Source organism: Ammospiza nelsoni, chromosome 9, assembly GCF_027579445.1.
Source record: "Ammospiza nelsoni isolate bAmmNel1 chromosome 9, bAmmNel1.pri, whole genome shotgun sequence".
Lineage (NCBI taxonomy): Eukaryota > Metazoa > Chordata > Aves > Passeriformes > Passerellidae > Ammospiza > Ammospiza nelsoni.
The window spans coordinates 20,205,174-20,219,765 of NC_080641.1; the positions used below are offsets into that span (position 1 = coordinate 20,205,174).

At 38.2% G+C, this 14,592-nt stretch overlaps 1 protein-coding gene across 2 annotated transcripts in view; it reads left to right on the forward strand.

Annotated features, from left to right (window-relative positions):
- The window catches only part of TGFBR3 (transforming growth factor beta receptor 3), a 108,825-nt gene that overhangs the window by 76,496 nt on the left and 17,737 nt on the right, over nucleotides 1-14,592 (forward strand). Inside the window, exons 6-12 of one of the 2 annotated variants that reach the window (XM_059478547.1) lie at nucleotides 612-780; nucleotides 3,097-3,244; nucleotides 7,792-7,981; nucleotides 9,188-9,504; nucleotides 10,159-10,308; nucleotides 12,072-12,203; nucleotides 12,452-12,619. In XM_059478547.1, coding sequence (XP_059334530.1) covers nucleotides 612-780; nucleotides 3,097-3,244; nucleotides 7,792-7,981; nucleotides 9,188-9,504; nucleotides 10,159-10,308; nucleotides 12,072-12,203; nucleotides 12,452-12,619 — 1,274 coding nt within the window. The remainder of the gene's footprint in view (nucleotides 1-611; nucleotides 781-3,096; nucleotides 3,245-7,791; nucleotides 7,982-9,187; nucleotides 9,505-10,158; nucleotides 10,309-12,071; nucleotides 12,204-12,451; nucleotides 12,620-14,592) is intronic. The other variant, XM_059478548.1, reaches the window with a different exon arrangement.

Consider the following 14,592-nt stretch of genomic DNA (forward strand, 5'->3'; position numbering starts at 1 on the left):
TGTATTGTGATCAGTTTCTTAATATCAACAGCTGACTCTATAATTTTTTCATGCTTTTAATTTTCCATGTGCAAGACAAATGCAATATTTGTTGCTTTCTAGACAACACTGACTCCAACTACACAATATATAGTAAATATATTAAGTAAGGAAATGGAAAGTACTTTCTGTAGTATTTAAAGCGTGGTAGGTTTATCATAACAACAATAAAATATTTTCCACAGGGAGAAGGAGTTGATTCCAAAAGTTATCTCTGAGTAAATTGCAATAGAAAGAAATCTCTTGTAAAGATGCAAGGAGCAAATCAAATGTATTTTACTAATTTTGACAAGTTTTTCACATTTTTCTTCAGAATTGTTTTCACACTTTTCTTACAGGGGTTTTCTTTTACTATGTGTTTAAATCCATAAATAATAACTATTAGAAAGTTGATGTATTGGTGCAACAGTAATCTCCTTTTCAATATGATGATTTGTCATATGTGCTTGTAACAGATGTTAGAGACACCTTTAAGAAATATAGTGGACACTGAAGTGTACGTGGGATGTGCATACATCGAAGCTGCCATCTGTGGTTAAAGGTCCCTCTGCTTGCTTTTTTTTCCCCTCCAGATCAAGTTTTTCCTCCCTCGTGTAACATAAAGAAGAATTTTCTCTCTTTGAATTACCTTGCGGGATACCTGCAGCCAAAACCAGCAGAGGGGTGCCTCATGTCTAACTTAGTCCAGGAAAGAGAAGTTCATATCATTGAACTAAGTACTCCAAATTCCAATCCTAACAGGTAAAGTATCATCTAAATAGACTAAAACTGTTTGAAGTAATAGCTAAAAATTCACTTGTCTTATAAAAATCAACTGAAAGCAGCCATTTCATCCTTAAAGAAAAGCTTGAGCTTTAATACTTTACTTTAAATAGAAATTGGTTCTTCAGTATGTAAAGATTTTAATTCTGCTGCATAATCACAGGATTTTTCCGGACAAGACTGCAAAGCACAGCTTTTATGGACTGTATACTGCTCCCCTTCTTCCTCAATCAATCACATTTTTCCAAGGATAAGGTGAATAAGGGAATATGAGTAAGGGCAGTATCTGACAGAGAGGTTTTAAGGTTAGACCACTGTGTGAGGAGGTGAGACAGAGGTAGAAAGTAATCCTGACTTGTCACAGGCAGGGATGACTGGCAGCAAGGTGTAGGACAGTGGCTCCCAAACAGTGTCCAGAGGCTGCAAGTGATCTGTGCTCTGTGATATGTGTTCCACAGCTGCTCTGAAGATTCACAACAGTATTTTCTGTCAAGTTTCCAGTTGAGTTTAAGGGATAATGTGATAATTATGAGAAATGCTAAGGGTTGATAGTGGTGCACTGACTAAAATTTTTTTAACTGCTGGCTAGGAAAAGTAACTCTATACACATTATGACGATTTTCTAAATTTTGAATTATAGTTTTCATCAAAGGGGATGGGTAAGACATATAGAATACTCATCTTTTACTGGTCTTTCCTAGATCTTTGTGGGAGAACATAAGTGGGGTGTGCTTCAGATAGGAAGAGGTTTTCCAAGTGTGACTAAGGGCCAAGTATGATTGCTAGAACAGAAATTTGCTATGAAACTTAGATGGTTACAATTTCATCAGAGATAAGGTAGAATTAAAATCCTGTCTGCTTACTGCATTCACTGGATATCTGGCATTGTCTGGTTCTGCTCCTCATGCAGCTGCATGTGAGTGCATCCTATCCCTAATGAGAAATCCACACAGGGAGATGGAGGTGGGAGGAGGTGTTTTTGTGAAAAGGCTAATTCTCATTGCAAGATGTTGAAGCCAGAACCTGATCATTTTCTTGCATAAGAACCTGAGGAGAGTAAGAAAGTGTTGAGGTGGAATGGAGTGGTAGTGTAGTGGAAGTGGAGTTGGTAGCCCCAAATGCTGATGCAGCCCCATCCTGAACAGAGCTGATGCTAAGCATCCTTCCAAGTCCCTTGTAGTGCTACACGATGACAGCCTTGGTTCCAAGCTTTTGGCTTTGGATGATAGCACAATAGGAATTTGCTTTTGAGATGATAACACTGCAAAAAGTTTAAATGTTTTGCTATTAAAAGTAAAAAAAAAAGAAAGATACTAAATTACTTTGTTCTTAGTTTTATGTGTTATCCACAGCTATCCTTGTGAAGTTTAAATCCCCAAAGAAACATACAGAAGCTGAGCTAGGCATGTGTAAAGGGGCAGGAGATGGACCAAAGGTCCCAAGATACATGAAGTCTCAGTGTATTATTAGTTGGAACCTATTAGCTGGAGATGAGCACGTTCTTATAATGTATGGCCCCATAGGATGGTCTGGAAGTATAGGTTTTTCTGTTGAATTGGTATTTTACATGTTGAGATGTTATTGATGGGTAAGAACCCATTTGCTGTACTTATTTTACTGTGATCTTGAAAATCTGGACAGTTTTCATCTATTTTCCAGTAAGCAGTAGGCTGGACATCTGAGTTTTTTTTCTTTTTAAAGTAACTATATACCCAGAAGTAGTGGAAACTGAATACACTGCTTAAATCGTCAAAGCACGCAAGAGCTGAAGCAAAGTCATTCCACAATTTAACTGTTTAGGCAGACAGCCCCCAGTATAGTACTTGTGGTTTGGGTTGGGTTTTTTATGCATGTGTGTTAACCTCTTTGTCTTTTTTACTTTTTTTAAGGTATTTTTTAAAGTTTTAGTACAGTTAAAGCCAGAGGAAACTAAAACAGTTATCTTTAGGCACTGTCACAGTGAAATAAGAAAATTATGTTTACTTTAGAAAGTAAAGTGATATCACTTACCTGCCATATCACTTACCTGCACTAAATAATAGGTGAATTGAGTAGCACACTTCCTGTAAATAAGAGACAGAAATATTTTTTTTCTAAAAAGTACTTGTTTTTATTGTTATGCAAAATCACTTAAGTGTATATGGAATAACAATCTGTTTTGCACATGTTGTGTTGCCCGGGATAATATCCAGCATTTTAATCAGCTGGCCAGACAGTGGAAACATGATGGATTGGAAGAAGGTTGATAGCTGAAAATTTCTGGCATTCTGTTCTAACTTTCTATTTTCCATACAGTGCTCTCCAGGTGGATATAATCGTGGACATTAAACCATCTCAGCCAGGCACCAGGCTTGTCAGGGATGTGGTGCTTATCCTCAAGTGCAGAAAGTCTGTCAATTGGGTTATCAAGTCTCATGATGTCCAGGGAAAGCTGGAAGTGATTGTAAGTTAAAGCACCTTTATTTTTTGTGAGCTATTGTAATGCAACAGTATAGAATCCATTTAAATGTGATATAGTGCTAAACCATGTTGATTTCTGAATGTTTTCTCTTAGATACTTCTTTTTAATAATTACTGCATTTTAAGGAGTAAATGCATAAACTTTTTATTCTCATTAACTTCCAATATATGGGCTGTAAAACTGACCAACACATTGCAGAAGCCAGGTGGTTAGAACAAGGATTTAGTCTGTGTCTTTTTGATTTCTGTGGAAGCATCCTAAACACAGAGTAGGATGTTCATTTCTCTTTTTGCTGTTACTTTGGTGTATGGATCAACAGGTTCATGTCAGAAGTTGGAACAAAGCCTTCAAGTGCAGAATGGATAATACTAGATATGCAGCACACACCCACATCCCTTTGGAAGTGGAAACTCCTTTACTTCTGCTTGTGCTTGTAGTAGTATCTACCCCTTTCCCTGCCAGTACTTCTGTCTCCAGTAAGTGATTGGTCAAATTGACCTAACTCTCCTCAGACAGCAAAAAAGAATTGTTTTTTAAAGTTAAAGCCAGGCTCTCTAAAGTTAAACTTCTTAAATTACTGCAGATACTGATTCATGTTGATTTTTGGTACAGGCTTTATGGCTTAACACACTTTCTGCTAAGAAAATGTGTGTTCCCTTGCTCTGAAATAAATATAATTGAACTGATCTTGCAGCCTATAAATTTGTGGCCTATTTCCATATTAAGTGATCACTTAAGAGCACATTGTACACTTGGGCTGAATGTTTGCTCAGGACCACCCATGAGCCTCATGACTAGCAGTTTTGCAGCAATTCAGTTACATTTTCAAACTCCAGTTCTTGGTATTTATAGCAATTTTCCATTTTTTGCTTAGTTGCTTTCTGCTTGTAATCTGTGCAGAGGAAATTCTGGCAGAATGCAAAGGCTAATTGATCTAAATCTCCCAAGAAAATAGATTACTAAGGATTTCATAGTAGCTTTGGAGAGTGAAGGGAATTAAAGGAAAGCTAATTTTGGTGTTGCTCAGAAAATTTAATGGAAAAATTATCTAGGGTGGATGATGAAGTTCCCTCTTGACCCCTGACATATTTATCTTACAGACAGGAGAGGATGTTCTGGTCATTCTGTAGGTCTGAAAGAGTCCTTAAAGAGAAAGGTCAAGTTTGGTTGCTGAGGATTACCACTCTTGTAAGCAGAATGATGAAAAACAATGCTTGACTTCAAAGTTTCATCCTAGGTTATGACATAAAATTCACCACTGTATATTTGGGCATATATGGATCTACTCTCACAGGATAGAGAATTGTGCTTTAGTTCACACCATGCTAGGAAGCAGCTCACGTGGTGTATTTCATGTCCATAAAGCTGTCACTTTGTGGATCATCAATTTTCACAAGACAATTTTTACAGGTTTTTAAAATTTTTGAAATGCTGCACTTGAATATAGAAAAGCAGACTGCTTAAAAAACTTTATTTTTAGATTGCTTCTTTATTAATTATTGAAAATATAAGTAAAAAGTATAATTAAAAATAGTTTCTGTAATGAGTGGCAGAAAGTAATATTTTGTTTAGATTAACGCAAAGTAATACATTAAATATATACAGAAATGTCAGTATTTAAAAGACTTTGGATTCATGTTAGGATTTTGAGTAACTAGTTTACTACTTCATTTATATAGATGTTTCATTTTCTGAATATATGTTCATTTTCCTTTATTTAGAGGGGGTAAGGGAGGGAACTAAACTCTGCCATGTCATTAAAAAGCCTGCAAATCCAGCATTTAGCATCTTTTCATATCTCTATTAAGCTGAATGCCTTTCCAAGCCCAAATTTAGACAATGCATAAAAACATTACTAAGCAATTAGGTAATGTTTCACAATGTTCTTTTTATTAGTTGAAGCAGTTCCATGCACTTCAATTTTCCTAACTTCTTGCCCTCACTACGAATTAGAATTGTCTTGAGGGGATTGGCAAGCTGAGAGGGGAAGGTTAGTGCCAAGCTGCCTCAAACCCAGTGCTGTAAGTTACTGAGGTCCAAGTTCACAGACAAAAAATGAGAAAGATGTTTTAAGTCATACAGCTCATCTCCCAGCTTGCTGTGTCTTTTGGAACTCTGCAAGGGGATGGACACAAACCCAAGGAAAATGGGAGTACTTTAGGTAAATCAATTGCACTTGATGTGTGTGCAGTACTTTCTTCTGGGCTGTGTTTAACTCCTGAGTGCAGTCCTTACATGCAGGGCTTGTGTGGTTCTCTGCTTGTACACTGCTGTTCACATTGCTTCCTTTGCAGCTGCTGTCCCTCTGCAAAGCTGGGAGCTGTGCAGTGAAGCTCCAGAAAGAAAATAAGTTTATGGGCAAGGAGTAGAGAGGTGCAATGCACAGAACAAACCCTTGAGGGTTTCAGAAGCCTGGAGGGGCGGTTGCTTACCTGAGAACAACTGCCCAGCACCTTCTGAAATGGTGTCTGTTCTGACACACAGCTGGGGGCTCAGATTGCCTGGTTTCAGTCACTGTGTGTGAGGCAGGGCAGGCACGTGAAGGGAGGTCTATTCCTGCCAGCCCTCGTTCTTGCTTTTGTTTCAGTGGGGCAATGCAAGACTGAACATTTACAGGCTCACTGTGGAGTGGAGGGGTGGAAACAAGCCCTGGAAATGTTCAGGTGGGATATAGCTAGGACAGTAAAGTTCTGAGATAATATTTGTTCAGCTGTCTCCTTGTGACAGAAAAGAGATGCAGCAAAGTTGGGTTAGCATAATAACTCCTACCAGTCAAAGCTGCGTGGTAATATGAAAATACCTGATCAGTTGTGTCCAGTTTTGCACCTTGTTGAAGAACAAAGATTAGTTGATTCCAAAGAGTCATGAGGCACTAAAATTAGGATACCTGTTGCTCCATTTTTGTTTCTTATCTTCGGTGACCTTTACTGAGCATTGATAACTGTTCTGGTAATAGTATCCTCAAACCAGGTGCTCTGTACGTAAATTTATCTTTAACTTCAGTTGTGAAGCCCCAAGTGTTTAAAGGCTGCAGAACTGGGTCCTTAGGAAGAAATGAGGGAGGGAGCTAAAGATACATTATGCCATTCTATCAGGACTTTCTACGTGCTTTATTCACTTCTTAGTTCAGAAACTCACTTTGATGTCAGGTAGGGAAGTACAGCTGAGCCCTCTGACCTGTGTAGCATGTCCATAGGAGCACTAAGAGAGATCTCCCTAGTCAATCTTGTCGTGTTCCAGAGTGAAAGATTTAAGATTTGTTCACATTGAGGAAAAACCAGTGGGGATGAAAAGAAGATGCAGTCTATATGATGGAGAAGGTAATCAAGCATGGGAATGAAGGTGTTTGTGGAACGTTCCATGGTATCAGCTGCATTAGAAAGAGCATTTCAATCACATTGCAGGAATGGCTGAAAAGTGGGTCATTGTGCCTTTGCTGCTGCATCTATGTTCAGCTTGTTCTGCAGCCATTGATGTGATTGTTACAGTGATAATAGTAATGCTGTGACTGTAAGAATAAATGTATATTAATTTAGCTTTGGTGTGAATGAATACATGTTAAAGATGCCAAGCTGCTGAATACATGTTTGTGTAATACAAGTGAATATTTTCAAACTGCCTCTCTAACAGTGAGGTGAGAGATACTTGTTGTATTCCTTTGATTTGCCCGTTTGGACAAAAAAATTTGAAATTTCACAAAACATTTACAGGAAAATGAAAATTAAGTGGTTGTGTGGCTCATTTATTCATTTAATAATTTAGCATGTTCATTCATAAGGTCAGCATGTGCATTTATGAGTTTGCTGTATTGATGTATTTGTGTAAAATTTGCATTGTTAATTAATTTTAAAATCTTTTCATTTACAGAAAGTAAATGTTTTTTATGTAGCCTGGCCATGCATAAATATGCATGCTCTCACTTACTGCTCTGTTGAGTGTTTAGTTCAATTGTGTTTAACAAACTCTACTTTGGAGGCACACAGCATTTCTAGGGTGAAGCTCATTTCAGACACAGCCTGTCCTTGGTGCCAGCTGACTTACAGCATTAGCTGCTGTCAGCTCTACTTCATGAGCACGCTTTTTGCCTTTTTCAGTAATGCTCATTTGAACATAAAGGTTTTCCTTTATCCAGCTTAAGTCATGCTCTAATCCACGAAATTAAGAGACATTTGAAAATTCATTTGTCATCTTGAGTTCAGGAGTCATTTCAGATCAGTTTTGAAGAAAGTATGGCCTTATACAAAAGGCTGTAAATATGTCTTTGTCTTGGTTAGGGATGAACAGTTTCTGATTGCCTTGATTTACTGTACTCCAGGCAGAGGCTGAGAGGAAACGGGGAGTTCTTTTCCATCTGTGCAGCTGTTATGTGCTTAAGGTGGCAGGGTTTGCTTTATTTCCCAGGTCTCCTCAGTTTGCTGTTACTTAGTAGATTAAAACAGAATATAACACCAAGGTTCAATCAGTGTCACTATCCCATTGTAATTATCCTTAAGTGGCAAATGAAAAACCAAGTTTTTCTTTATTTACAGACATCAAATAGTATTGGTTTTGGAAAAGAAACAGAACGATCTATGGCTATGAGTAAATCAGTAATACCTGATCTTCCCTCATCACATGAGAGTTTGATCAAGTGGGCTTATGAGCATAATTACAGTCCAGTTATTTCCTACACAAAAGCACCTGTTGCTAACAGATTTCATCTGCAACTTGAAGATATAGGTAAGTTTGAAGATGAACTTTTAGCATATAGAAAAAGCATATCTTGTGGTTTTAGGAATACAATTACTTAAATGGTGTTTTCTCAGTTTTGAAGCTTTGGTTTTGGCTGTTGCACTTCTTTTACTGCTTGTCATCAAGAATGCTGGTAATATCTATGAATGATGGTTGCAAGTAATAATCTGTGGCTTTTTGATTAGAAAAGTCCAGGCAAAGTTGTGTGATTTCCTGAAATTTGGGGGAATTAAATGTTTATAGTTTATCCAATGCCCAAGACTTCATAGCTGATGGTACCCACTGTTCACTGAAATAGATGTCAGCAACTGGATATCTTGTTAGTTGATAAATCCAGCTTTGATTTTTTTTTAGTGTGTTTTTTCCAAAAGTATGAGTATAGTGTTTCCTTGAGACGATTAAATAAACATTGAAACTGTTTACAGACATGAGTGGCTTACCAAAAAAGTCTGAGCAAACAGAATAAATACAACTGTTGAAAAAGGAATGGGTATTTGGCCAAAGTAATTGCTGATGTGTGTCCATTGAAGCTAGCAGAGTAGCATCTGTTTTTTCACTAATTCTGAGTTTCAACCACTAAAACTATTGGTTTACAATTTTGATAAAGCTTATGTTCACATTCATGTTATCAATTGCACTCTGATGGGCTCTGTCCTCAGCAGTCATGTGTATAAGCTGAGATATAGTTTCCTCATTTACTCACTCTAAAGTTGACTCTTATTTAGCTTCATTCTGGTTATATAAGTAGTTTCACAACAGTAGTGACTGAATTTCTGATGGATCAGGTAGTGGAAGAATTTCATCTAATGATTTGCACTTAGGCTCTTTGAGCAGTACCAAAACAGTATATTTGAATGTGATGTTTCTATTATCTTGCTGGATCTTTTACATATAATAGATCCACTCATCAAAAGTTTATTTTCAGCTCTTGGTGAGAGAGATTTCTGACAGGGGCTAAGTACACCAAGATTAGGTGCCTCAGTAACAACTAAACTCTTAGTTGTAGGAGTGGTGACTACCTACCTGACAAGTGCAAAGATGCTGCTTTTAATGGTCTTAGGAGCTCCCTTTATGGATAATATTTTTTTGTATGAAAGTTATTAGTTCAGGATACTTTTTCAGAAAAATATAAAAATATCTAACAAACTAATGTGGATTTGTTTGGTTTTGGTTTTTTTTTTTTTTTTTTTTTAGAAGAGATGAATGATGAAGAAGACCATTCCCTTCCTCCAGAGCTGACAGAATTGCTGGGTGCTAACCCACTGCCAGCTCCAAAGAATACTGATGGCCTGACTTTTCCATTTCACATTAACAGAGGAAGACATGACACAGTGGGAGAAGAAATCTTCCCATCCAGGCATTCAGTAGATACATTAATAAATCATGACTTCGGGCATTCCCTCTCAAAACATAAAGAACCTGAAGAAGTTCAGGGCAGTGCTGATATGGCACTGTCAATAAAGTGTGATGACAAAGTTATGACAGTAGCTGTAGAAAAAGATTCTCTACAGGTTGGTGTGATATCTTATTCTCAGAACTGGGGAGGCTTTTTTGGACAGCCCATTTTATTTGCATTTTGATTGAAAAAATAAACATTCAAAGTCCTACAGCCATCACCACATAAACCCCCCAAAACAGTTTGGTGAGGAAACTGTACTGTGGATCTTCTTTGCCATAACTCAGGATAGTGTTTTCTCTTCCCAGCAATCTGGTGGTTTTTAGAGGGATTTCTGATTGAAGGTGTGCATGGTTGGTTTTCAAAAAATTACTGTACTCGGCCATGAGTCTGAGTTTTTAATTTCCAAAGAAGCTGCTTTTGGTAGCAGTGTGAGACCTAAACAGATGTAAAGATCTGTCTTTACCATCTACCAGCTGATAGGTTGCTTGTGTCCATTTGTATTGTGGAAAAGAGCCTGAAACGGCATTTTAGCTCATTTCAGACCAAACAGAGTCAGCATTATTAATCAGCAGATTAATAATGAACCTGCTGTTTCCATTTTTTCCATGTTACATTTATTCCTTGCGTGCCATGTGTACCAGCATTTTGAGAGTGCCCTTGCCTGGCTGTCAGCACAATGAGCTTCCCTTGCAGCAGCCAGGCAGTGCTGAGCTGCGTTCAGAGGAGCCCAGTGCTGCTCAGCCCTGACAAAGCTCCTTTGTTCCAGGCCGGCGGCCACGCCCGCACCGAGCTCTCGCTGCTGGACCGCTCCTGCAGAGCCAGCATGAACGGCACCCACTTCATCCTGGAGTCCTCACTCAACAAGTGCGGCACTCGGACAGCGTACGTCTTCAACAAGATTGTCTATTTTAACTCTGTGAGTACTCACAAAGAGCATCCACCTTCTGTACTGCACATTGTAGTAGTACAGGGAAGCCATTGCAGTTAGCTTTAGTCTTAGCAAAAGGGAGGCATCTTGATCCTTCCTGCCTAGCTCAGTTGCAGCCACAGTCCCTGTATTCAAGAAGGTAGGAAGGCTGCGCATTCAGTATGCTCCCGTGGTCAGATAGTATCCCAAAGGAAAACAGAGGAGTTGGAGTTAAATACATTTTACAACATAGCTGCTCTTTGGGGACCATCTGTACCAGTCTGGGAGGCACTGGTGTTCCCTGTGCAGCTTTGATCATCCATACATAAACAGTAATACATTGCTGTAAAGAGAAATAGGAGTGAAGTTTTGTAATTGCACAGAGCACTACCTTTAAATTCATACCCTGAATTAAGTGAAGTCTTTCTTCTGAAATTGTGTGTGAAAAAAGGCTTCTAAAATGTGAGGCAACGACATTATTTTTGCATGCTTTTCTCTCACAATTTGAATTTATTTTTTTTTAGCAGTTGCTATATGTAATGAAGGGACTCTTGAGTACTTGTGTATGAGTGATGATGCAAAGGAGCCCAGTTAGGTTGTAATCAACTGCTTCCAGGCTCAGCTTATGAGCCAGAGTACAGTGCAGATATTCTGGGTTCAAAAGTAATGACAGGTTTCTCTCGCTGAGCTTTCCAGTACATAGAAGTAACTTTGGCAAATGATGGAAAGCCTGTGGTCCAACCCAAACAGCTCAGGCAATCTGATCTGACCTTGCCTGGTTAAAACTGTTCTATGCTGGGGAGTCAGTAGCACCTAACTTTAGAAACAGTCCCAAACCAAGACAGAATCTTTGGCAAATGACAGAAGAGCACAGGTCTGGAGCTAAACACTCTCATGGTCCCTGTATTCTATTATGGCCCAAATTAAAGTGGTTATTTGCCTCCTCTCCTTTCTCCATCATGTCTTTTAATAGTCCTGGCTATACACTTGAACTCTCACTGATGTATGAGATTGTTCAGAATTTGGGAGCATTTCTCCTAAAATGCAGACACCCTGCAGTGGAGTGTCAAAGGGTGTGCCTATGTCATTTTTTAGCAATTGCTCTAAGTCTAAGAAAACAAAGTTGAAATCCTGAGAGGGAAGAAACTAGCTGAGAAGCTGCAAGCTTAAAGAGGCAAAATGCAGAACACTGGAAAACAAAACTATAAATTTCCAGGTGAAGAAATGAAGATGTATGAAAAGGATGATTAAAAAAAAAAAAAGGATGAGAGAATTCAGTGAAAAAAATGGGAGGAAAATGAGGAAGTAATATTATGGTTTTGGGTGTACATGTCTGAAGGAAAATTGCTGATGACAGAAGAGAAAATCCTGTAGTGACTCTAACATTTTTAGTGATTTTTTTACGAGTACACAACGGAGAACTGATAGTAGCAAAGTATCACTTTAGAAAGCCATTTCTTTTTTCAGTGTTGGCTTTAGAAATACTAGAAATAGAATGGAAATGCTGGGCTGCTCATTCAGACACCAACACCCAGACTGGTGTCCTTCTTCACTGGCTCTGAAATCTGGAAAAAAAACTCAGGCATTCTTTAATTATAAGCTGCATATCGTACATGCTCAGCACAAGGCTGTTCAAGACATGCTTTCACCATTTGCTTAGCTGGTGCTCTTCTTGTGGCCTTTACATTGTTCTGAAGACAGCAGAAAATAACAAGCATGAGAGTGCTTGGTTATCACCTAATCTAATTTGTTTGCAATCCCTCTCTGTGCAGATTGTCATTCAGCTGTCAGCACCAGCTGAAGGCAGTGGCTTTGAAGATGAGGACATGGAATCAGGTGATAATGGATTTCCAGGGGATGCTGATGAGGGAGAGGTGCCTTTCTCAAGCTGGCCTGAAATAGCGGTATGTTACCCTTGGTTTTGCACCTGACAATGAACAAATACCTGTTGTAATAGGCCTTTCACATGAATTATAGTAATTGTCTAGAAATTCATTTGTCTTTTAACACATTTCTTCTCACAACTGTTTCTCATGACTCTGTTGAAGATTTGCATTAAGTAGATGTAGCGTGGGTGGGCCTATATTGTATATAAGAAATGTGTCCTACCACTCCTGACTCGTGATGTTACTGTTTTTTTTTCTCATTTTAGTTTAATTGCACACTGCACCAGCCAGAGGATGACAGAGGCATTTCCTGGCCTCCTGAACCACACATCACCAATGTGACCTTCAACATGGATCTGTACAAAACAGATTTATTCCTTGCTCCCTCCCAAGGACTCTTCTCTGTTGCCAAGAATGGGCCAGTATATGTAGAGGTAACAAACTGAAAACGACTTCAAATTAGCAAAAGGGTTTTGCAAGGCTGTGCAACTGAGCCAAATCTGTTCTTGTCAGTTGAAAGGTTTTGTTGGGCAGCTGGTTCAGGCCTCTGATGCCTTCAGAGAACAGAAACTGAGGGATAAGAAGTAGGACAATATTTTGGGTAAAAAATCCAAAGGATTCTTGCAAAATGGATGAATTTAACTTACAAGGTAGATTGATGATTCTTCCTAAATCTGCTTTTCCATACCAAACTTTAAGATGGTTTCTGAACTTGTGCTCTGAACTGGCATGTCCTGATGGGTTCATTTTATTGTGTGTGTCTGAACCTTGTCTGAAAGATGTAGTAGGCATGCAAAAAATTATTACAAATGTGTGTCTTTTATATGCTAGTGTTCTCAGGTTACACAGTCAATACAAATTGTGGTCTCTCTCCAGTCTGCTTAAAAACATCAGTTGTAATCCTTTTGAATGCTGCCACATAAGAGATCTAGCAGATTTAGGTAAATAACACTGAAACAAAATCAACAGCTGGGTACCTTTGACTTCGGGTACGTTTTGCACAATATTTCCATGTGTTGCTGAGTTGCTTATGAAATCTGTGGAATTGGTGTGGAATTTCACACCAATACAGTCAGTATTTTTAAAGATAGCTATGTGAACAGAATTTTGGATTTTCAAATAGTGGCAGACATTAATAAATATAGCTTTGGCAATGAAGAAGTATTGCCAGTTTCTAGGCAAGTAAATCATAAGGTGTGAGCTATGGGGTTGTAAGACCAGGAAAAAGCAGCAGTGCTGTGCTGTGTTTCTCTTGCCCAAGTCAGTTCTTTGGGAACCCATGTTGCACATGATAAGCACAGTGATCCATTTGGTGCAGTTTTCTTCATTATTTCAGTGTCCTTTCTCATTTATTTTTTCTCTACCCAGTGCAAAATACTTAAAACAGCTAAAGCAAAAATAGTGTCTGTTACACTCAGTTAAGAATATTTTTATAACAAACACTTAAAACCATCCACTTCCTTCACTGATCTGGGATGAATCCCCCTGACTCTGAGCCTGCTGGAGCTGTTTATTCAGACAGATGTTCTGATTTCTTCATCACCTTTCCTGGCAAATGCCTTTTTATTCTGTTTTTCTTTCTTGCACAGTGGAAAACATATCAGTTTTGAACTTCAGTGACTCGATTTTTTAAGATGACTCTGGGGTTTTTTCCCTCTTTTTTATTTCTCTTTTGCATTTGTTACTAAGAAAAATATTTTTGGGTTTTGATAAATACGTATTTGGTAAAAATTCTATATCTCTGTTGTCCTTGTTTGGTAAGGGTTTTTTTGTTTGAATCTTTTGGATTCTGGAATTTTATTCTTTCTTCTCTGCTGTCGTTTTCTTACCATATTTTGATCTTCCATCTTCCTCCTGTGTTTCTTTTCTTTCCTTGAGATATCATTCATCTTTTTATTTAATTAACTGTATTGTGCCTGTCCTACTTTCCATAATCTATTTCTTAATTAGTTTACACCATCAGCTTGTTTCCTGTCAGTATCTGTGGCTGACTTTTGTTCATCCATCTTTATTTCTGTTCTTTTTAGAAGATAATCTTTCTTGCTTAGATGCTTCAGCACATTCCTTCATCTCTAATTTGATTGCTGCTCACATAAGGGAGAGAAAAAAGGAGAAATGCTTTTATTCTCAGCAAAACTCCTAGCATCCAGAAATTACTGCACAGACCACACAATTTGGCAGGCTCTTCCTTAAAGATACATGCAGCACATATGGATTAAATATGCATATAAGGCACATTTCTTCTAAGAAGATTTCTCGTGGAACTGTTTCATTGGGCAGTGTTAATGGTTGGATAAATGCTTCTGTTGTTTATTAAGAGCAACATGCCTCATTTGTTACAAATTCCATTTATTTTTTCCTTTGAATTATTCTGTAGCATTTATTGTCTGCATTCCAATCCAGCTGA